The 24,174-nt window shown below is 36.9% G+C and overlaps 1 protein-coding gene across 4 annotated transcripts in view; it reads right to left on the minus strand.

Annotated features, from left to right (window-relative positions):
- Positions 1 to 5,582: 5,582 nt before the first annotated feature.
- The window catches only part of LOC126204396 (protein bric-a-brac 1-like), a 224,459-nt gene continuing 205,867 nt past the window's right edge, over positions 5,583 to 24,174 (minus strand). For 3 of the 4 annotated variants that reach the window (XM_049938765.1, XM_049938768.1, XM_049938767.1), the window contains one exon: positions 11,843 to 12,887. In XM_049938765.1, coding sequence (XP_049794722.1) covers positions 12,289 to 12,887 — 599 coding nt within the window. In that variant the 3' untranslated portion in view covers positions 11,843 to 12,288. Of the gene's footprint in view, positions 11,495 to 11,842; positions 12,888 to 24,174 lie in introns of those variants that run through there. The other variant, XM_049938766.1, reaches the window with a different exon arrangement.

The raw sequence follows: 24,174 nt of genomic DNA on the forward strand, positions 1-24,174 counted from the left end.
CTCTCATTTCAGGAGGCAGCTGCCATGGCACACATCTTGCAGACACTTTGTGAAACTGGAGCACATTATGCACAATGTGATGTGCTGACCCACAGCTAATCTGTAAACATGCTGCAATGTCATTCAGTGTCACTGCAGTTTTCCTTCACTATGACTTCAACTGCTGCAATTTTCTGCAGAGTCACAACTCGTTGTGCCTAACTTGGATGAGGAGCATCTTCCACAGAAGTCACACCATTGGCAAACTTCCTACTGCATTCGTATACTTGCTGCTGTGACAAAAATGCATCACTGTACTAAAGCTTCATTCGTCAATAAATTTCAGTAGTTTTCACACCTTCACTACGCAAAAACCGAATAACAGAATACTGTTCTTCCCTGGTGCAAGTCACAAGTGGGGCAGCCATCTTTATATTGATACTGCGATGGTGTGCATGCATCTGCACTATGTTGCCACCTACAGGCCGTTCTGCACGCTGTTTGTAGCACGCTTACCAACTTACAGGATAACGGTGCGAAATTTCGATTTGTTATTACAAATTTAAGGTTTTCATTTGACTCACCCTCGTACTTAAAGTAGTTGACGAGTTTTGCGATTTGGGCAGTTAAATAAGTGAGAATGGCCAAAGTAGAGAGGATATAATACGTGGACTGGCAGTGGCAAGTAAAGCATTTCTGAAGAAGAGAAATCTGTTAACATCAAGTATAGATTTAAGTGTTAGGAAGTCTTTTCTGAATGTATTTGTCTGGTGTGTCACCATGTACAGTAATAAAACATGAACAATAACAAGTTTAGATAAAAAGAGAATATAAGCTTTCGAAATGTGGTGCTACAGAAGAATGTTTAAGATTAGATGGGTTGATCATGTAACTAATGGGGAAGTACTCAACAGAATTGGGGAGACAAGGAATTTGTGGCACAACTTGACCAAAAGAAGGGATTGGTTGATAGGACACATTCTGAGACATCAAGAGATTACCAATTTAGTATTTGAGGGAAGTGTGGGAGTAAAAATCAGAGGGGAAACCAAAGGATGAATACAGGAAGCAGATTTAGAAAGATGTAGGTTGCAGTAGTTATTTGGGTAGGATAGAGTAACCTGGAGAGCTGCATCAAATTAGTCTTTTGAGTGAAGACCACAACAACAACGACCACTATCTACATACAATTTATTGAAGATTGCTCCCAATTCCACTAATGAAAATGAATCTTCAATAAACGATTTCGTAGCATCAAGTTTGCCAGCTTTTGACAAAAAAGCAAAATGAAAAAATTCTCAAGCATTTATGATTTTTCCGTCATCTGGAACTGCTTTGAAAATTGAGTTGGGTAATGATTTAATGGCTTCAACGAATGGGAAAGCTATATTTTCATTTACTTTTTTGATTTCACCTGATGATGTCATTCTCTGATATGTTATCAACTTGCTTCACTCTTCAAAATGTTCCAAAATTGCAAATAGTGAATGCTGTACAGTATAATGTCTCAAAATTAATGTGAAGATAAACCAGTTATTGTGAGTTACAACTCAACAGACAACATTTAAATAAGTTTCATGTGACAGTTTTTGTTTCAACAGATACTACTTCTTTCATCACAACATTTCAAAGTTATCCTTGCATCATCCTGCAACTGTTAATCATTGATAAAAAGAGAATTCTTGTCGTAGATATGAAATCCATTGCCAGAGGCAAAAAGGCACTCAGGAAAGTTTGCCATAAATGCAAATTAGGCAGCCAAAACAGTGTCACTGCTCATTCAGTTGATTCTGGTTGCGTTCCAGAAATTTGTAGGAAAGACTGCTTCAGACTTTCACATAAGCTATTTATCATCACATTGTTTATGAACTGTAATAATTAAAACAAAACAAAACAAATAAAGGAAGAACACAGTTTGACTCTAATCTTCTCCATGAATGTAGTTTATCCATGACCATACAAAATCCCTGCAATATTTGGCTTCTTTGCTGTGTCACTAGCCTAGTCAGTATGAAAACTTGAAATCCCCATCTGAATCCGACACTATGCAGGGTAAAGTAAAATTGTACAGCACAATTGGCTGGGAGTCCCTAAAGAGGGATGTTGAGCTGCCTGTTTGAAGTTCTTTCAATGGGGCACCACTTCTGTGACTTGTGTGCTCTTAACCTATCAAGTAACCTTCTGGGGAAAGGGCACCTAAGGTTTAACGTCAGAGCGAAACTATGTGCTATTCCTTTGTATCTCCACGTTGCTGAGAGGTGAAGGCAGACTGAAAAATTTCCATGGTCCAACCAGGATTTGATTCCGTAACCTCTCTGTTTCCACTTATTTGTGTTAGCACTAGACCACAAGGGCTCGACATTGCGTATGTTGTTTTGACTATTATGGATGCAAACAATGGGGGTGGGTACAGGACAATGAAACAAACAGATAATCCTAATAAACATCAGTCTGGAAACCAATCCTTTCCATAATATGATGAATGCACAAGTACAATTATGCCAGTATTACAGCACTGTTAATGTCTCAGTGTACATTTATTTCGAAACACTACAATTGATGCATAAAATTACAAAGTGATAAACTACCATTATTTGACTACCATATTACCAGATACCAAAATACCGGTGTATAACAGTTCGAAAAATGTATTGGTCGTGCCTCATCAGTACCATGGCTTTCCAGTATCCCCCAACTTGAACACAGTGGATATTTTTCGTAGGGATAGATAAAAGCTTTGGCTTATTCCAGTGCTGTTGATACTGCCCATGAACTCCAGGTATACATTGTGTATGGTTGTCAGAGCATTTAGAACACACCTGGAATTCCTGAAAGTGTACAGGCAGCGATAAGGAGATGTGGTAAAATGTTTGTCTTTAAGTGCATATCTGCAGTTTGGATCTCAAGGATTCTGTTATAAGGTGTTCATACAATGAGGTGTCCTCCTAATATCGTATTGGACATCCCTTTGCCCAACTTAGTGCAGCAACTCGGGATGTGGCATGGACTCAACAAGTCATTGGGAGTACCCTGCGGAAATACTGAGCCATGCTGCCTGTATAGCTGTCCATAATTGCGAAAGTGTTGTTGGTGCAGAATTTTATGCACAAATTGAGCTCTCAATTCTGTCCTATGAATGTTCAATGGGATACGTGTTGGATCTGCGTGGCCAAATCATTTGCTCAAATTGTCCAGAATGTTCTTCAAACCAACTGCGAACAATTGTGGTCCAGTGACATGGCGCATTGTCATCTATAAAAATTCCATCTTTGAATGACTGCAAATGGTCTTCAAGTACGTATACATGAACATTTCTAATCAATGATCAGTTCAGTTTGACCAGAGGACGCAGTCTAATCTGTGTGAATACATTCCACACCATTATGGAGCCACTGGCAGCTTGCAGTGCCTTGTTGACAACTTGGGTCCAGGGCTTTGTGGTGCCTGGACCACACTCGCACCCTACCATCAGCTCTTATAATCTGAAATTGGGACTCATCTGACCAGGCCATGGTTTTCCAGTCACATAGGATCCAACTGATATGATCACAAGCCCAGGAGAGGCACTGCAGATAATGTCACGTTGTTAGCAGAGGCACTCACATTGGTTGTCTGCTGCTGTAGCCTATTAATGACAAATTTTGCCACACTGTCTTAGCAGATATGTTCGTTGTACAGCCCACAATGATTTCTGCAGTTATTTCACCCAGTGTTGCATGTCTGTCAGTACTGTCAACTGTACGCAAAGGCCACTGCTCTAGGTCCTTAAATGCAAGCCATCGGTCACTGTGTTGTCTGTGGCGAGTAGGCTGTTGTCGGATCCAGGCCTGGACCCAGTCAAACACTTCATCATCTGTTGCGAATCGATGTCTGCGAATAGCTTGTTTTAGAGGTCCAAACACTGAAAGTCACATGGTGAAAGGTCAGGACTGTACGTTGGATGTTCCAGTGTTTCCCACCAAAGCTGCTGTAATGTTGTCTTCACTGCATTGGCCGTGTGTGGGCGGGAATTGTCATTCAGGAGGATAATGCCAGTAATTGATGAATCTCGTACACAGTGATTCTGCAGTTGTCCAAGACTAAAGCATTCACTTTCGTAACCATTTCTGATGTGATGACACGATGATCCTGTCCAGGACGAGTATCGTCTTCCAGTGACATGCGCCCCTGAAGGAATCGTTTGCACCATTCCACAACACTTGAACAACTCAGACTGTACTCACTTTACCCAGCCTTCATCCGTCGGTACATTTCACGGTCTCCACCTCCCTCTGCCACCAAAAATCGAATAACTCCTCGCTGTTCCAGCTTACTCACCTGCACGTTCGGTAGTGGACGATAACTTGTGTGACCACCTTCTCTTTGACGTGAAACCACACTGGCACAATGCAACATCAAATGCTGCGCATGCATCACCAATAGATGGCGCCACCATACCCGCAGTTACGTGGTGCCAACTTACGTGTAGGGGCAAAGGTAGACGCACTGACCAGGTTTCATTTAAATGAACATCATGTGACAAATTTTGTTTGATATGACTGAAGTTAGGTTGGTGAAAATTCAGATACTGCAAAATGGATCATTTGCTTTAAGGAGAAATCCACTTGCAGCAGAGACATGGAAGCAAATTTATATATTTCCCTGTGTGTCACATGACCATATAGCATTTAAGTTAACACACCAGTCCACACGAACGCCAACGCATGCGCGCACACTCACACATACATGCTGTTCTGTCGCTGTCTCTACCTCTCAGCCATCACTGTCCCCCCTTCCCTGACACCTGTTGCAGTAATGTAAAGTCAAAATGTTAATCTTCTTTATGTGTCTGCCATCCACTCAACACCTACTCTACACAGTGATTGATAACATTTATTCCCATTATTTATAATTCGACCATTCCATTTTGAAGCATCTTGTTTTCATAGATAAAAATGTTTGGATTTTGGCCTGTGATACTGTATTTTCACTCCACCTTGTGTTATTAAGTTGTCTTGAGTCCCACATTTAACTTCCTTGTCAACTGATGAAACTGAATTACAAAGTTTACCATAGTTGATAAATGATGGGTACAAACATTTTACTGCTAAAAAAAAGTAAAGATTTTTTATGATTGAATACCAGTTAGAATACATATCACAGCCTCTGATAATTGTTATGCCACAAACTTAGCTTGGACACTGTCACAGCATTGACTACATTTGAAAATATTCCATTTGTTACACCACAAGTGGGTTACCAAACATGAAGATTTGTGTTTCATACTAAGTAGAAACTAACAAGTTAATAATACCCAGGTAATTGTATATTATACGAATTCTTCCCGTTGACAGTTAAACTTAGAAAAAGTCCATGTCCAAGTAATAAATGAAGTTGTTAATGATGCAGTGGCAATGAACATATGAAAATCATTTTCCTTCATGTGCATTCTGTTTCTTTGTAAGCTCACGAAGGCTCCAAACATTGCTGAAAGTAGTTAGGCAGCAACTTTTAGAAAAAAAAAGTTTTGAAGTAACTTAAGTATGTTTATCAGAAGGTACAAATCAAACCTTCAATGTAAAACGAAAAATCACTTAAAAGTTTTTATTCTATGGCAATATGATCAGCATTTGACAAAAAGTAGGAGGCAGTGTAGTTTTATATATATATATTTTTTTTCCATTGCTTACTGGAAAAGTGGTATCATATGTGTATGAACATATGTATTTTTCTATGAATATTGATAAATTTGTTTTTCAATGGCTCTTTATTACAATAATTATTCATATATCACCATAAAAAGTATGGGTCTACAACACTGTTATGTTCGCACACAATTCCACATAGAAAATTTAGTGTTTTGGCTACATTACAGCTTTTCTTTACTCCAAAATGAAGTTATTCCAATACACAAATCAAGTGAAAGATAGAAAGTCAGTAAAATAACAGATATTCAAAATAAATAGTGAACTGAATAATATAACATTATAATTTGTCATGTAAATTGATTATAATCATTTCCTGATAAGCATTTACAATTTAGCCTATTATTAACGTACAAGACATTTTGTAGCAAATGCGAAATACATGGCAGTTATGTACAAAAACCAGTGCTGTTCTGATGCTATAAGTATTAATTAATTCTACGGCATAATATAAAATAGTCTTTCGAAATTTTGTTTTCTGTGTGTCTAATGTAACACTTGTCATTCACCCGCGGCCTGAACAAACTGAGTATGTGGTAAAAGTAACTTTTTATCACAGTAAAGAATGATGAAGATATTTATATTGCAATGTTTTACATATTACCAATATGCTTTATAAAAGTACCATTTAACAGTCTTTGCAAATGGTATTGTGCTGCAAGAGTACCTGTAAACAAAGATTGATAAGGCACCAGGGGCCCTGAATCATGAAATGTGAATCCTGTTCACAAAAAAATCTGTTACCCCAGCAAAAACCTCCAGTAGTGTCACAATACAACAGGCACCATATGCTACATTGTATAAAATAATGAGCCATTGAAAAGCATAGCTGGCTGAACAATATGGCTAAAATTTGCATAAACATCTTCCAATATTTCAACTGTGTTGCAGTACGATGAAATGTGTCACATGCAACCAATACAAAAATACTTCATCCAGTTTCTTATCTTTTTCTCCATCATTCAAAATTACATTTGAATTCATGAAAATGTATTACTAAATATTTTGGCATATATGTTTTCTACAGCTTTATACGAATTAAGACTACCTATGCATACCTCATACACACACATTCTTGCATCTGACAATAACTCAAGAAAAATATTGACACGTTTTGAAATACAACAACATATTGTTTGATAAAATAGAGATTTTTCCCCACAAACAGCAAACTGAACAAAATACACTATATTATTACCAATGCTGTAGTGAAGTAAGTGTCATTAAAGATGTGAAATCTGATTGTCTTTTGAATTACTCCTGAGTATGGAAAAACTTTACTGCAAAGGACTAGAAATAAGCTGCTGTTTAACTGCAGTAACAGACATTTTGTTACATAAACATGTACCAATGATTTGCTAGTAATAATCTGATATAATTCACTTAATACCACAGGATAAGGGCAGATGTTTAGTTTATTAGTCTGCTATTCAACTGCACCTTGTTAACTGCTGACTCAATTCATGCTGCCAGATATACATTTTTTGCTAACTATTCATGTGAGACATGTACAGATCCCTCAAAAGATGGGACATTCACTAAGTATGCAATAGAGCCAAAAATGTTTCATTCTGACATTGAAACACCTTCAAATAAAGGGAATAAACTTTCCTTAAAGCAACGTTCTTGCCGCAGTGGTAGTAGCACAAATCATACTGTTATTTTTGTTTTCAAATTTATTGTTCTTAATTTTTACAATGCAGTGCTTTGATGCTAATTTTATAAAAAAAAGTATATGAGGAAAATGGATTTATGGTCTGCTTATATACCAGTACCATTATGTAGTTTTATTTACCCTACTACAGTATACTTGATTTTATAGAGGTTATAATGTTACTTGACAGCTAAAAGATATTCGAATATATTCATATATTATGTTTTCATTATGTTTTCAATGTATGAGCTGGAATGACTCTACATGCTTCACATGAAATACCAAAAACTGAGACAGATGCTGGTAATTTTTCTGTGTCACAGCTGTATGTGTCACCATGTTGAGAAGAAGCTCTGCTGGCACTGAACAATACACTGCTGACACTGAACAACATAAACAAGATAACTACCAGGGGAAAAAGAGCAAAGTGTGACCCAATACACCACATGTAATTTCAAGCTGGTTTGTGACAACCGTTTACTAACAATACATTTTGAAGTTTATCAGTTTCATTTTATTTCAAACTCTAATTTTAGTGGAGTACTAAGTACGTTGAAAAGTGGGAAAATTGTTCCTGTTTAATTACAAGAGGACAGATACAATTTTATAGAGTTTCATTTATATTACAAAGTTGGCCAACATACTCTGCTGACTTCAGTCTTTTCCAGTCATGCTACTGATGAGTGATGACAGTTTAGAGAAGTTCCTCGTGTGTAACTTATTTGTAAATCTTTCAGAAAAAAGAAGTAACATTGTGTGCATTTCCAAAAGGGCAAGAAGATTGTTAGATCATGATAGTCCTCATAAGATTTCTTCCTCACCACTAATACATTCATATTGCTATTGAGTCTTAGATAATGACTGAATATTGTAACTGAATTATCAGCAAATGAATGGTTTATATGAAGCAGCAGAATTATTCAGAAAATCAGATTTGAAATATTGATATTCTCTCTAGTCCTTATCCTTGAAATATGAAAAAAAGAATTATTAATGTCAGAGAGAGAAACTGAAATTAATGATGTAATTGGCATGTATTGGCTATACATATTCAATATTATCTGGGCAGCAAATATCAGAAATGTGGTACTTCATGAACTTGTCAATGGCCAATTATCTTCATGAACTTGTCAAAGACCGATTACGATAGGAACAGTTAAGTTAAGCAGAAGTTAATCACTAAGGCAAGAGGTAATAAAACATTAATTTTATAACCCATTAAGTGTTCTCCAAACTAATATCATCATACCAGGCTTATATGTAGGTCTGGAAGTCTGATAACTGTAAATTAGCCTTGCACAATGAAGACCTATAGTCAACCTCAAACAGATATAAAACAATCACTTTATATTAATCCCATACACAATAAATAGTCAACAAGCACAAACATACTGAATGGCATACATCTCTGAGGCACTAACACATGCTAGTAAATCTCTGATACAAACTGCACAGTAGCAGACAAAATAAACCATCAATATTAACATCTTTTTCACTTATGCCCCTAACCTGTTTTTACAAGCAATCACTGATACCTGGTCATAACAATAGTTCATACTTTGTACTAGTATGTCAGATAGCCTGTAACACATTATGTTACAGTACAGTACATCACAGTAAAGAATCACTGAAGCAGCAATCCTCAGAAATATAAAGCAAAAACAGCCCTATTCAATGTCTGATACCTGAGGCAAGTTTGACAATAAATAACCTCCCCTCCCCCACATGTGCTGTCAAATACAGTAAAAAGAATTGTTTAATTTCAGGTTTTTTTTCATAAAAATGTTTTTTCTTCACAATCAGAATAAGATAAAGAAAGAAAACAAGCACAAGACAGTATCTGCACTTTTTTTTAATCTGAGAAAAGGTTGTACAGTTGGGAGAGGGGAGCACAGAACATTAAAATTTGAGATAAGTTCGAGTAGTTTATCATGCACAGTAAAAGATGAGCTTGTCACACTGAGTTCTAGAGTGTGAGCAGCATCCAATTACCACATCCCTATACATGTTATTATAGACTGGTTTAGGTCTCAGATTTATTTCAAATTTTAATTGCTATCAGTGGAATCCTTTAAAACTTTTATTTTAAATACATTCAATTAATCATTTTCTGAAATATCTCTGCTATATTTTCCTTCTTTCCGTTATTATGAGGAGGAGTTATTATGACTCAAATGTGGAAGATTCCATTTCAGAAGTTCAATATTAATTATTTAATTCTGCACATTTAGCCAACCCTACCCCAGCTATCACTTTGCTTTCTAGGGCTTTTTCCCTATCTTTAGGTATTTTTTTTAAGATTTCATGTTTGACGTTCAGTAAATTTTATCAGATACTAATGACTTTGATAAATACTGAATAACTAGTTTCATTCTATAAAAAAGATAAACACTTTTTTTCAGTATGAGGTATTTGACAATCCACTTGTTATAACAGTGAATCATAAGTCTATATATAATTACACAATACCACTCGAACAGAACACTTCAAGCTGTTTGTATAAAATCAACCTTTCTCTGTCAACAGACCAAAGACAACACACAGTTCAGTTGCTTATGACATTTTAACAGGCTAGTAAAAACTGTCCAGCAAGCAATAAAACAAATACTGAAAATATTATCTATGTTTCTACTTAAGAGTTAATACTAGTTTCACATATACAGTTTCACTTACAAATGCCACACAAGACACATTCTGCAACAAATATTGGTTGCTGACTACACAACAATTCATTTTGAATATGTTACAATTGAATACTGAGTTCATTGATCTCTCTGAAAAGCATTTACCGACTAATCACCATCACAAAACTGAAACAACTGTCAACGGCATACTACTTCTCTTTGAGTTGTTAGCCATTTCCATCCTTAAATTAATTGCCATCTTCAAAAATCCAGTGGCCTGCAGTTTTCTCTGTGGGTATTCAACAGTGATAAGATAAAGCATAACAACAAAAAAACCAATGTAACAAACAAAAGCCTCTACTTTCAGAACACGATTAATACTGCAAATTGAAATTTTTCAGTTCATCATCATCATCTTCTTCTTCCTTTGAAGGGTCAACCCACACTTCACTCATACTATGTTGCAAAACATTTTTCAATTTCAACTTCAATATGTTGCTTTAACTCCAAAGGTACAAGAGACATTAAAAGTACCAATTGTCCAAAACTTTTTTAAAACTAGGTGTAACACAAAGTGTCTTGAAATAATTACTGCATTTTCAAGGTTGCCTACTGGACTATCAGACAAATAATTTTAAACTTTTATAAATATTATACTGGTTGACCACCCAATAGAATGTTACAGGTAATGCCAACAATGCTGCAACTACGTGTACCACTTTAAACATTTCAAAACAAACCAAAATAAACACTTATTGCCTCTGCAGTTACTTAACATCCAACATAATTTCCTGTCAAAGGCCAACAATTACTTATAACTTCCCTATTATAAGTAGACACTTGTTCCAGGAACAGAAGCATGCGAGTAGTGTTATATTGCAACCACTGAAAATTGCAAGCTGACACCAACATACCAAAGAATGGTGCTCTGGTACAGGACAACAGTATGTACATGTAATATCATTTGGTGTATGCTGTTCCGACATGTTTACACAGTACTCTTCAGGCTACTCCAACAATGTGCAGAACTCTAATAAAAATAGTTCATATATGAAAACATTTATTACCTTCCATACAAATGTGCCTCACACAATAAATATGGTACAGCAGAAAGCCATGACCATTCAATACTTAGAAAAATTATCAGTTAAGTACTGCACTGTCATCATTAATGGTGAGCAAAAAGCTTCCATTGGCAAGAAGCCACGATTAACATATTTGTGCTAAGTCATTTAATAACCAAATACATTAAATGTACGATGAAGAATACGCTATAGAGAATGAGCAGACCTCTCAGTTGCACAGAAAATACTGTTTTAAAAACACAAAAATTCAGAAGACAGTCCATCAATTCTTTAAAACAGAAATCTGTAAATATTCATGGCTAGTATGTAACTGTTTAGCCATAAACTGCTATGGATACTCACAGTTGTGATATTTGTCTACCAACAGCCACCAAATTACTTTGACTTCATGACTGGTCATGGCTATCTTTCATTCAATATTATATCCTCATCTGGACATTCACAAATGTACTTTGTGCCCATTTGCCACTGACACATGAAACAAATTTGTAACAATTAAAATGTTTAACTGTTACAAGATAACTGAGAAAATACGAAACAGCATTAACAACATTAATCTACAGACTAATGCTTAATGTCTCCATTAATTATATTTCAGATCAGCAATAAAAAAAAGAGTAAAGTTACAAACGAGATTCACATCACACAAATACAGTAGCAAAAATGCATGCACAGTTAAGGTGACATATTCAGAGAAAAAACTCTGCAAGAAAAAAAAAAAAAAAAAAGAAACCTAATAAATATATTTTCTATGCGCAACACAATTTACAGCATGATACAGCATAGAGAGGAAAAAACTAAAAAAATTCTGTCCTATCTACCCTCCCTTCCAGTTAAGTTCATTAAAATGCAGGAATATACCAGCAAAAATTCTTCCAAACTGCATTAAAATATTTCTTTCACTAACCTACAATGTTTTTGTCTCTTGTGATACTATTTACAGTACAGCATGAAATGTATAACCTACTCAAAATGATGCTCCAGTTCTTCAATTTTAAACACATCTCCTCATACTCAAAAACAAAACTCGAGAAATATTACATTCTGTTAACTTATATGGTTCTAAAAAGTAGAAATTATGTGAACAGCTGCTTATAATAGAACTTACATCTCAGTTTTTAAGTGGTAAAACACAATGTCTGAGTCACAAATGGCATGAAGTCTGAAAATGAACAGGGAACTAAATATCATAGCATGTCTGCTGTCAGGATGTCTAAAAGTCAGGTGAGACTCACCAGCCCATACCAATATAGTGCTCTGGTTCAATTATCTGAAGTCTTCCATCCAACAGAGGCAGTTGTTGGCACAGTGACAGTTCCAGATGTCTGTTGCTGCTGCTGCTGTTGTTGTTGTTGCTGCTGCTGCTGCTGCTGAATATGGACCTGGCCAGGAGCCGGCAACTGCTGTTGACCTTGGCCCATATCAGGCAGTTTGTAGTGCAATAGCATGTATGAAGGTGGCTGTGCATGTGCCGAGGCAACTGGCGTAGCTCCAGAATTTGAAACACGGCCTCGCCGTCTCTGTGGAAGTATGCCTCGCCGTGCCATGTAGAAACGTATTGTCGAGATTGGAATATTAAATATGTCTGAAACATTCTGGAAGGTCATCCCTTTCTGCACACACTCCGCTGCCTTTTGTAGTTCTTCTTCTGAACGGCGAACTCGCACTGTGGGAGTAGAATGCTGTAATGCAGCTGAAATGTGACTAATATCCTTACTGTCAGCACTGTTGCTGAGACTGCTGTTCCCACTGGGTGCTGGCAATATGGCTGCAAACTGTGGCATAGATTGCTGCATTTGAGCCTGTTGCTGTGGCTTCAGGACACACATCACATTCTGCAGTGCTAGTGCTGAACCCAGATCTGTAGGGACAAAGAATAAAAATTTATTTGATACATATCCTCAGATAATATTTTTTTACAGCTTAATGAAACAAGAAATATTAATGTTTAAATGATGTAAAGACCTGGAATGTCAGTTTTCAAAATATAATCAGAACAATAATTTAATTGAATAACAGACATCAAAATAGTGCAATAAATACATAAGTTTGTAAATAAAACTATTACCATAATCTGGAAAAGAATAATAGAATATTCAGTATAAGATACATACCTCTCTGTGAAAAGTAGGCCACCAATTATGCTCTTATGAAGTCATGGGTGGTGACAACAATACAATAGTGTCAATGGTTTCTTTAGGATCTGAAATAGCTACTGCTTCCTTAAAATCTATGTTAACAATGTACTAAGAAACTATTTTCTACAGCTGCAGGAAACAGTGTAACTCTCATTTAATACTCAGCTTTTGTGATTAACTACTCAGTCTTTGAGTTTAACAAATCCATTTCCCTTTCTTGTCATACTGCATTTGTTATACAAAACCTCAGGTACAATAAGGAAAACGTATTTACTTTTTGTAAACATACTAGTTCTTGACCACACTATTTCAAGTCTATTTGATTTACCTGTACGAGGTATCTATGTCTGTATCCACTAATGAAGGTAAGTAAGTTGTAACAGATGTAGATTTATTCTGCTGTTAACGATGAAACGTATTTTTAATTAACATTGGAACTGATATTGTGACCTTCAAAATTTGCAACTACTAATATTCTTCAGCAACATAAATATTATTCTCTGTGCTCTCTCTGTGCTGTATGTAGGGAATATAGATATGGTGCCCTGTTGACTTATAGATTTTCAGCAACTATGAGAAGTTTGAAAAAAAGTATCAGTAAAAAAACCAAAATCATGATGGCAAATCAAAAGTAAGGAGAAAATCTGACAGCCAAATTGAAAGAAATAAGATGTAAAGTGGACAAATTTTGCTACTTAGACATTTCAATTACAGCACACTACAGAAGCAGCTTTAAAATCAGGAAAAGAATTTGAACACCTAAATGTGCTTTCAGTGAACGAAAACAACTCCCAGCGAAGAAGCTTAAGGTGCAACAAAGTTGTGCAAGATGTCTGCAAGCATTATATGGACAGTGGACAAGTCTTTTTCACTGATTTTTGTCTGCTAACAATAACATTCCACTTGTAAAAACTTTATTTACTGGTATGTTTAAGGCCTAGCTCATCATCAGAATATGATGAGGAAGGGCTATGCCCAAAATGTGTAAATAAATTAAGTTTTAACAACATGTTGAATGTTGATCTTAGCAACTGAAAAAGATATGATTAACATTCTTAGACAACAAGCTGCTTAGTGTAAAAAAAGAAAAGAGAGAAACTAAACTCCACCCTAACAGGTTCCACATCCTGGAGGACCTCCTCACTACGGATCAATTGGAATGAAAGTAAATCTAATCTAATCTAAAGAGGACCCAACAGTACCAGCTGACCGCAGTTTTATCCTCAGCCCACAGGCTTCACTGGGTGCAGATATGGAGAACCACATGGTCAGCACACCGCTCTCCTGACTGTATTTCAGTTTATGATACAGGAGCAACTATTTCTCAATCAAGTAGCTCCACAATTTGCCTCCATCCTAGTACTAGCCCAGTCTGACAGCCCTTAACTTCAGTGATCTGATGGGAACTGGTGTTACCACTGCGGCAAAGCTGTTTCCATGGTGTTTAGTATAGAACGGGGGGGGGGGGGGGGGGGGGGGGGGGGCAATTTGTCAAGGCATTTATGTGGAGAGCGCTCTTATACAGCTGTGCATGCTGAATACTGTTGGAGGCTGACACAAAGTGCTTGGAACCAGTGGATGTGTGCCTTTGTGTTACTCTAACAAGGCACACCTAGACAGAAAGAAGAAACAATGAAGACGTTCCAAAAGAGAACAGTGACCTTAAATGCGAACTTTTTAGGTTAGGCTTTACCGTGACTGTTACTGACGTTAAATGAAACAACAAGTTTACTGTTACCAGTCACCGTTTGAACTAAGAAATATCCAAAAATATAAATGGTTTTCCTTTTTTTGTATCTGTTAGCTCCAGTAAGTTTTTAACAGTCATAGTGCAATATGAAATGCTAGGAAAGAAAACCAAGAAGTAAAAAAAAATTGGTGAATAGTCTATTGAAAGTAACAAAACGCTAAAATTATCAAGAAATGAAGAAAACAGCACAATATAGGGAAGAATGGTTGCAGTGATAAGGCGTAGGCTTTAGAAGATGAACTTCCTTTAACCGAAAACAAACACACACAGTAAGCACAATGAGGATTAAAACCAGAGGAAGACGAAGGTACTGTTAGTAATTACCTTTCTTCCATACTAAATTTTAAGGTGACAAATTAAAATCTTTATACAGTTTTTGGTGGTCTTACACACACTTGATAACCTGTGCATCAGTGAAGCATTAACTCAACTGCCCCGACAGTTACTGAGCTTCTCTCTCCAGAAATATTGACAAGGAGTTCCCAAAATTCAAACTCTACATTTATGTTAGTAATTGCTTGTGGTAGCCACTGAATGAGCAAAGACCCAACTGTGACGTTTCAATGAGTGATATAATCATGATCTTCTGGCAAAGTGTCAAGATTCTGCTGATGCTGTCCTACTTATATCTGCAGCTTGCCCCCTATCCACATGGCTTCAGGAGGCTGGTTTCACATAGACCAGTGGGCATGGGGGGGGGGGGGTTGAGTCGCATTGCAGGGGGAGGAGGAAGCACCATTCACATCTCTGTCGGAGCATTCTGGTCCTGTCTCGCAAGGGTGGACATGCTCTCGAAATATCGCTATCAGTGGATTCCATGCTGCACTCAGTGGGTATCCTCCATATCCGCTTACTAGATTCTCATGAATGTGAATTTTGATGGACTCTTATGGTGCTATCCCAATAGCCTGTGGCTCAGCAGAGCACCTTTGTGTTCTTGAAGTCAAATGTCTGATCTTCCTTGATGCTATGTTCTGCTGTCATTGATTTCTCTGTCCGTCAAAGCCTCACATGCCTGATATGCTTCTCACAGCGTTTAGAAATATGTCGCTGAGTTTGTTCATGTACTATTGTGATACTGTAAATTCCTGTTGTGCTGCTGAAGAACTCGGATCTACCGGAGGCAGTGAGGAAATGGCTCTATCCCAGTGTCTATATGGATTGCCCTTGACACCAGAATGAAGTGGTGCCTCTACAGCCGATGCTCAACACCATCAATTTGCACAACTATAGACTGGCCAAATATCTGGCGATACTCCTAGAACCCCTTGTGGTACACTGTTGTCGTCATGTGAAGAACTCGGCAGATCTTGTGAGAATGCTTAAGGCATGCAATAACAAAGAGATGACCTCCTAGTGAACTTCAATGTCACTTCGGTCTTCACGAAAGAACCTCTGCAAGACTCCTTGGCTCTGCTGAATCAACATTTCGAGCCTCTTTGAACATGCATTAATGACCACCTACTTGAAGTGCATTGGAGAGTTTTATGAACAGACAGATGGAGTGGCCATAGGATTCTCTCTTGCTCCACAGATCACAAATCTAAGCATAAACACTTTGAGAAGTTGGCCCTCCAAACTGTTCACCAAAAACTCCAGCACTTGTACTACTATGTTGTTGATGCTTTTGCAATTTGGGAGCATTTCAGGCAGGCACTGGATGAGTTTCTGGACCACCTTAACAGCATCCATGAAACCATCACCTTCACTACAGAAATAGAGGAGAATGTCTGTCTCCGTTTTTGGATATACTAAAAAGTAGTCAGAAGAAGACTCTCACAGACCTGTACCTGCATGCAACAAGCTGCGGCCATCCAGTGCAGCAGCAAACAGTACTGTCAACCTTGGTATACAGTGACGCATGTCATCTGTGATTAAGAAAGCCTGTCAGACTAACTGCAGCACCTGAAGGAGATATTTCACCAAAAAAATGGTTACACCGAAGTGCAGATTAGGAGGGCTTTCAAGATGAGATGGGTTGGGAAAAATCAGGAAGAGGAAGCAGACGACAAGAAACTCACTTTTCATCCATACTTGGGACTGCAGTCAGCCAAAATTGGGAGGCTTCTGGAAAAATTGAACATAAAAACCATCTTTTGACCACTGCCGAAGATAAAAGAGTGGCTTGGCTCTGTGAAAGACACATTTAAACTCAATGTACTAGGAATTTACAGCATTGGTTGCGGATGCAGTCAGCAGCACATTGGACAAATGTGGCTACGTATTTCTAAATGCTGTAAGGATGTATCAGGCATGTGCGGCTGGGACAGAGAGAAATCGATGATAGCAGACCAGAGCATCAAGGAAGAACACACATTTGACTTTTAGAACACCAAGGTTTTCTGCTGGGCTGCCAGCCATTGGGTCAGTGTCATAAGAGAGACCATCAAAACTTGGATTCACAAGAATCTTGTAAACAGAGATGAAAGATACCAACTGAGTGCAGCACGGAATCCACGAATAGAGATGGTGTGTCTGCTATCCCCACCATAACGAATTAAACCCTCACCCTGCCCACCAGCCTCTCTGTTCCCAGCCTCCTGCAGCCAGGAGGAGGGGGAACACCACACAGATAAGTAGGACGGCATCTGCAAAAACTTGACACTTAGCCAGAAGATGATGAGTACGTCAAATGTCGAAACATTACAGTTTTATACTACTGACAACCGACTAGAAACCAGAGAGCTTTTCATCATCTGTATACACTGTGAAAGTCTACGTTCAGTTGCAAACTTGACTTCAGAAAGATTGTTCCAGATTCATATTTCTGAACAGCTCTTAGCCCCACTACATTTTGTGAGAATTAAGGACGAAATATTAATACTAGTTCCGAGATTGTCAGTTTTCTGTTCGAGTTTAGATAGTCCCAAGAAAGGAGTGTGCTTGCGCTTACTGTCAAGATTTCTTTTATATTGCTACTTTGTGGAAGAACATAAGCTGAATTTCAAAGTTTGATATTCATTTATCAAAATATATTCTTATGTGCTTATCTCTAACATTAGTATCTGATTTTTACACACTTTTCATTGCATTAAAAAGGGTAAGCTGATAATGGCCTTCTAAACTTGCTTATGGAAAAAGCAAAATATGATGTACTTATAAAAAAAGAGTGAATACATAACAAGACAAATATCTAAATACATTAGAATGCCAAATACTGATCATCTGTTGTACTTGTTACACATTACCAGTACAGACATTATAAGAAGCGCCAACTGTAAAGTGATTGGTGTTCTTTAGCTCTTCAAGAAATGATGCATAAATAAAATTGCAACATAAGACATAACAGCAAAGGCTAATTACACTGCAGGTTACATCAAACTACTTCAATTTGTTTTTCATTATTACATTAGCTATTGTCATTTTAGCGTCTACTGAAGTAAATATATCTTCAAAGCCACAACGCTTGATAGAAAAACCATGCTTAGTTACAAGAGGCTAAAGTAAAATTCAATAAAGACAAAATATAAAATGTGTGGTTCACAGCACAGTTATTAACAGTTTTATTAGACAGATACTGTCAAACATAAGTTCTGTTCTCAAAGCAATCTAGATCCAAGACATTACTGTAGCTATATTGTGTAATTATATGCACAAAATTGACTCAGGAAATCATGCAGGAAAATAATAAACTAAACATATGAATTTGTAATATATGGTTACTCTGACTTATCAAGTGCAAAGATTTGTCTGGTGATAGAGTAATGAACCCTGTAACATGAATGTGTCATTCACAGATATTAGACCAGTTATGAGCTTTGAAGTCTCACATAAATTTTCTAAGATGTGAATGATGACAAAGGATTCATAGTGCATTATTTAAAATACAGTATAATAAAAAGCAGCTTTTATTTCTGTAATATACGAACATTCTTCCCCATATATACTCCCAAAGTCACTGCTTGCACATTTATTAGTTCAAACCCTCTGAATCATATGTATTTCCATTCCAGCAGTGTCTGTAAAATAGGCAATGGCAAATGGATGCTTTTTGTAAAGAAGGAGGCATTTGATGTAAAAATAAAAAAATGTTTGAATATCAAAACTAATATCAGAGACAAGTACATACGAAAACCACACACGCACTATTCTGTTGTTTTCTGCCTTTTCTAGTCTTTTTGCTCTTTTACCAGTTGCAGCCTCTGTTATTTATTTCCACAAATGTGCCACTATTCAAAGAAATATGAGGGGACACTCCATTGTTTTGTGTGACTGCCAATTCAATTGTTCCCATGATAACTAAACAAAAGTATTTGTTGAGGATCTATAAACACAGGCACTGTGCCATGTGCATGTCCTTGTAGTACTTAGTTTGTCTGTTTCCTCTAATCCTCTCTTTTTCATCCTCTCCAGGTGAAGAGAACTACTTCTGAAAGTAGGTTTTCCTACCAGTCTGTTGCCATCTGATATAGCGTAAGCTCTGTTTTCTGTCGTCGTGATTCGCTTTACTGAAGTGTATATAGTATCTGACAAACATTATTTTGCTTAGAATTATTTTCACAAAAAAATTATGTTTCAACAAATATCATTTAACCCCACATCCTCCTAAAGGATGATGATAGAATGGAGCCAGTTTTCTTATCATCATACTGAAGTATTTTCTTTCAGTGCTAATAAATTTTCTTCTTATGATATTTCACTGTGTAAAAACTGAATATGAAGTTAGACAATGGAAACTCTGTGTTGGAACATCAACAATATCAGGAAATCGATGGACTGCTACTCACAATAAAGGTGACACACTGAGTTGCAGACTGAATGTGTAACAGTCTATTCCTTGTGCGTCTGTCCTCTTTATGATGAGTAGCAATCATTTTCCTTTTATTGTTAATACGAAGTTTGGGGTTTCCAAGTCTACATTTACTGTCACACTCTGCAATCTACCCACATATTTATCAGCACCAGATCTTTCAGACTTTTTTATGCTACCATTTGATCATTAATCTATTTTGGATGAAGGTAGGTGCATCAAACATTTAAGTGTTTTTGGAAACATAATCCTCATTAATGTTGTCCTCAGTATATTTTACACATCTTTATCCTTGTAATTAAATAGAGTTGGTGTCTTATTTCAGATAATTGCATTTTACAGTGTAGAGCAAATTATCTCATTACCGCAGTTGGTAAATTCTTTAGAGTAAACTTATTGAATCAACCTTGACCCAAAATTTAATTACTGCTGATCATTTGCAGTCGTGTCCCCCCCCCCCCCCCCCCCCCCAAACAGCTCAAGCAAATATACGACACGGATTGTTTCAAAGCTTGAAGCTGCTGCTATGAGAGCACAGCAAAAAGTTCTTTGTGGGGTAGAGCAGTAAGCTGATTCCATACCTGAAGTGCAATACTGAAAATCCACAAAATACTTTTCTATGACTGCCATAAACTTTTCTCTCTCTCTCTCTCTCTCTCTCTCTCTCTCACACACACACACACACACACACACACACACACACAGAGTATCTCTTTTAAAGCTACACATCATTTCTGCTGTCAAATAGGTGTAATTCTGACAGAGACAAGCCCAGTGAAGAGAATATATGTTACATCAATTCATCTTTCAGATCCATCTGCTTTCCAAATATCAAAGCACCTTTGTTGAAAGGTGCATTATTTTCATAAGCTATCCTGTTACCTACTGAAATCCACAACAGCTGTTGCTCTATTCTTTGTGAAATAATCAGCAAGAGGTATCCCTTTGCATCCCAGAAAACCTTGGCCGTAACTTTTCCAGTCACTGAAATTGGTCTGGCCTTTTTTGGTACTTCAAGCAAGCAATTCTTTTACTGCCATTTCATTTCATTTCTACTGTGAACTGGCCAGAATTTTGTGCATAAAAGTGTGTCCATTATTAATTCTTTGCATAGACTGCACCTTAATTCAGTGACATGTCTATGGCATCATCACTCAAACTGAAAAAACTGTTAACTGCCATAATTCTAAAACCTTCAGGAAGATGGATATGATAACAAAGATAAAGCTAAAACAACAATTGTTGATACAATGTCTGGCTGCTTCAAAAATGGACAGATCAGCCACTCTTGACAACACATTAAAAACTCCTACCTAATAATTTAAGGTACAAATCGGATAGGCCCGAGATTCTTAAATACAATGCCATATTCATCTCACTGCCTGCATACCAAAAAGGGCAGATCTTAAGATAAATTAGACTCTGCCCTTTAACCCAAAAATGAAACCCAGAAAGTTAAAATGTATGGTACTGGAAGTTGTAGACCATAACTACTGTACATTTGGTGGTCTTCTAGCCCAAATAAAGAAGCCATATGCAATTAGAGAGTCTGTAGATGAGTGTGTCCCATCTGTAGATGAGTGATGACACCTGTTGCCAGTATTTATCTTTACCAGCTGTAAGTAATTATCTACTTCCAGCCACTATTCTTCTCACCAATACATGACTCTATACCTTAATAGCATGTAGGGAGACCGCACATTGAATCAAGATATATTCTGTGCATTATTTCTTGGCTGTCACACCTGCTACTTTGTTTACCTGAATTCCTTCATGCTTTGTTACATATCAGAATAACACCTCATTGGCATTTGTGAGGAGAGAAAAGGGAGTCTGAGATATCCTGGGCTATTTTATGTGCCAGGTACTTGTTTTATACAGACAGAAAGGGTACTCATGGAGTCAAAGCAAATGAGGAGTTTCTCAGCACACACGTCTTGTCAGCTTCAGCAGCATCAAGACTGGATACCATTGGATCTCACTATATGTAAAACACAAATGGCTTTAATCAAACAACGGAAAATCCAGGATGGAATGTAACAATGGCTTTACTAATCACAAATGGCTTTACTGCTTGTAGGCAATTTATGAAAACAGATTCCACAGTGCAGCACACCTGAGTAAAGAGGTAGCACATGAACAGAGGACAGTTGAAAATGAAAAATGTCTTTATAAATTAAAGCTATGAGTCAGTCAGACACAAACATATCTTGATTGGAGGAATACTGGTGATTAGTCACGGAAATCTAGTTCAGTTTTTGGCCCAGCAGAAGTTTAACCCACCGAATGATCCACCAATGCCTAGACTATTTCTTTTTGAAATTTTGTAGTAGCCTCGAAGGAAAGTTAGGTTTTGATGTCTGGTCTACATTAAGTTAAATTGGGCTAAGAAGGAAACTATCTGCAACTTTCTCGGAGGACCAGTTGTCTCGAGGATAGCCAGGTGAGCATATGAACCACACTTCTCCTGATTTGAGTCCAGCACCTTAACTGCAGTATGGATTTTCCTGTCAGCTTTTCACTCAGATTACTGAGAGCCTGTGCACACATAGCAATGAAGTATTTCATCTAAACATTATTTTGCTAACTGCTCAAGGTCTTAAAATCATAGTTCATAAAGTTTAAAATGTTTTGTTACATTCCTTAGCAACATGTTACATCAGCGTTAAACATCGTCATATAGCAACAGTAATAAAAAGAATCATCACAGAATATGTAGACAGTTTCTGAATTCCAACTAAAAATAGCACCTCATTTCAACATGACCATGAAAAATTCATAAAAGTGAAAAAGAGAAACCATGCAAACATATAGTCAATTTCTCTAAACACACACACACATAACACACACACATAACACACACACACACACAACACACACGCACACACAAAATAATTTATGTAACTTTTTGTTTGTTTAATTGCAGTTTAATGACCACAGTCTCGGTACACATCGAAATCCCCATGCCACAGTACTGCAGCATGCCACCAGTGGAGCAATAACAAATGGTAAACTGGAGTATTGTGTGCAATAATTCCTTTTAAGCACAAGCAGAAATATTGTAGTTGTCATGGCTTATTTAGTAGTTTCAATTGGTCTGGCACAGCTGCAAAATTTCTTCTGCTACCAAAAACAAATCACCACTTGACATCCTACTTTATCAGTGAACTGTGCTATTTCATTTTGGCTCATCTACATGTGTTATTTAGTTGTGTGGTGTGAGGATTTCTTTTTATACTAAGACTGTGCAGAAATGTAACAGCGAAAAGTCACAAAATTAATTAAGTAAAACTATTTTTTCCAGCTGGTAGCTAAAACTTTATGGCTTCACCTCATAACAAACTCTTTTCAAGACAACTTCAAATACTTCCCCTTTATACCAATTTCATATAAATATTAGTATCTGCACAGTGTGCAGCTACTGTTTGTAGCTAGGTTTCTTTATAAACATGCTGAGGACACTGGCTTCCAAGTCAGCATTATGTCAGCATTTTAACCAGATAATGGAATTTGAAGATTAAGAAAGTAAGGGTGGGAAGACGCAGAAGATAACTTGCATGGACTATCTCTATAATCTAGGATGTTTATTAAAAATACAAAGATTGGAATGCCTTAGCTTCATTTGATATGATTGATTTGTGATCCAACATGTAATGTTTCTCCATAAAATAAATTAAAATGTTGGTATGGGAAGTTGTCTAGCTGATGCAAAACTTGAATTTAAAAATCTCAAGTTCAGAAGAATTCATGCATGCATAAATCTTTAGGGCCTGTGAAGCTTACAAATGCTACAAGCAGCTTTAACAAAGCATGCATACAACTAGTAGAAAGCACAAGAAAACAACACTATAAATTATTTATCTACTTATAGTGATCATGTTGGTGCTACAGAGATTAGGAAAGATCCTTGTAATCACAGTTGCAAAACAAACTGAGCTCACCAATTATTTCTAAATGGTGACAAAATAAATATACACGACTAAGGAAGATGTTTGAATTTGTCACTTTATTGTTTTTAATATTATTCAGTCAGTAGAAAATCTAAAAGAACTAAATATAAATAACTTCAAGTTTATATGGTTCCAAAAAACTTGATACAAGATTATCAAATACAATAGTTTGTGTTAAAAGTTATGCATAATATTTACAAAGTTTCCATTTCTGCTTCACAGATCTTAAACAAACGCACGCACGCGCACGCGCGCGCACACACACACACACACACACACACACACACACACACACACACACAGTGGCAGACGTGGATACTCTTGAATGCACAACGTGCTTTACACTCAATCAGGAAAACAGAACCAACAGCAGACAGTGTTTCTGAAAATTCAAATTAATGCCTCATTTGGAAAAAAAAGACCCTTTTTTAACACAGTGTTTGAATGCAACAGACAAGTAAAATCAACAATGATTTACTATCATGACAATGACAGATTAACATTCCTAACAAGTGAACAACTTGGTTGGGGGAAGGCAAGGGCATGTCTTCTCCAGTAGG

This window comes from Schistocerca nitens, chromosome 9 (assembly GCF_023898315.1).
Source record: "Schistocerca nitens isolate TAMUIC-IGC-003100 chromosome 9, iqSchNite1.1, whole genome shotgun sequence".
NCBI lineage: Eukaryota > Metazoa > Arthropoda > Insecta > Orthoptera > Acrididae > Schistocerca > Schistocerca nitens.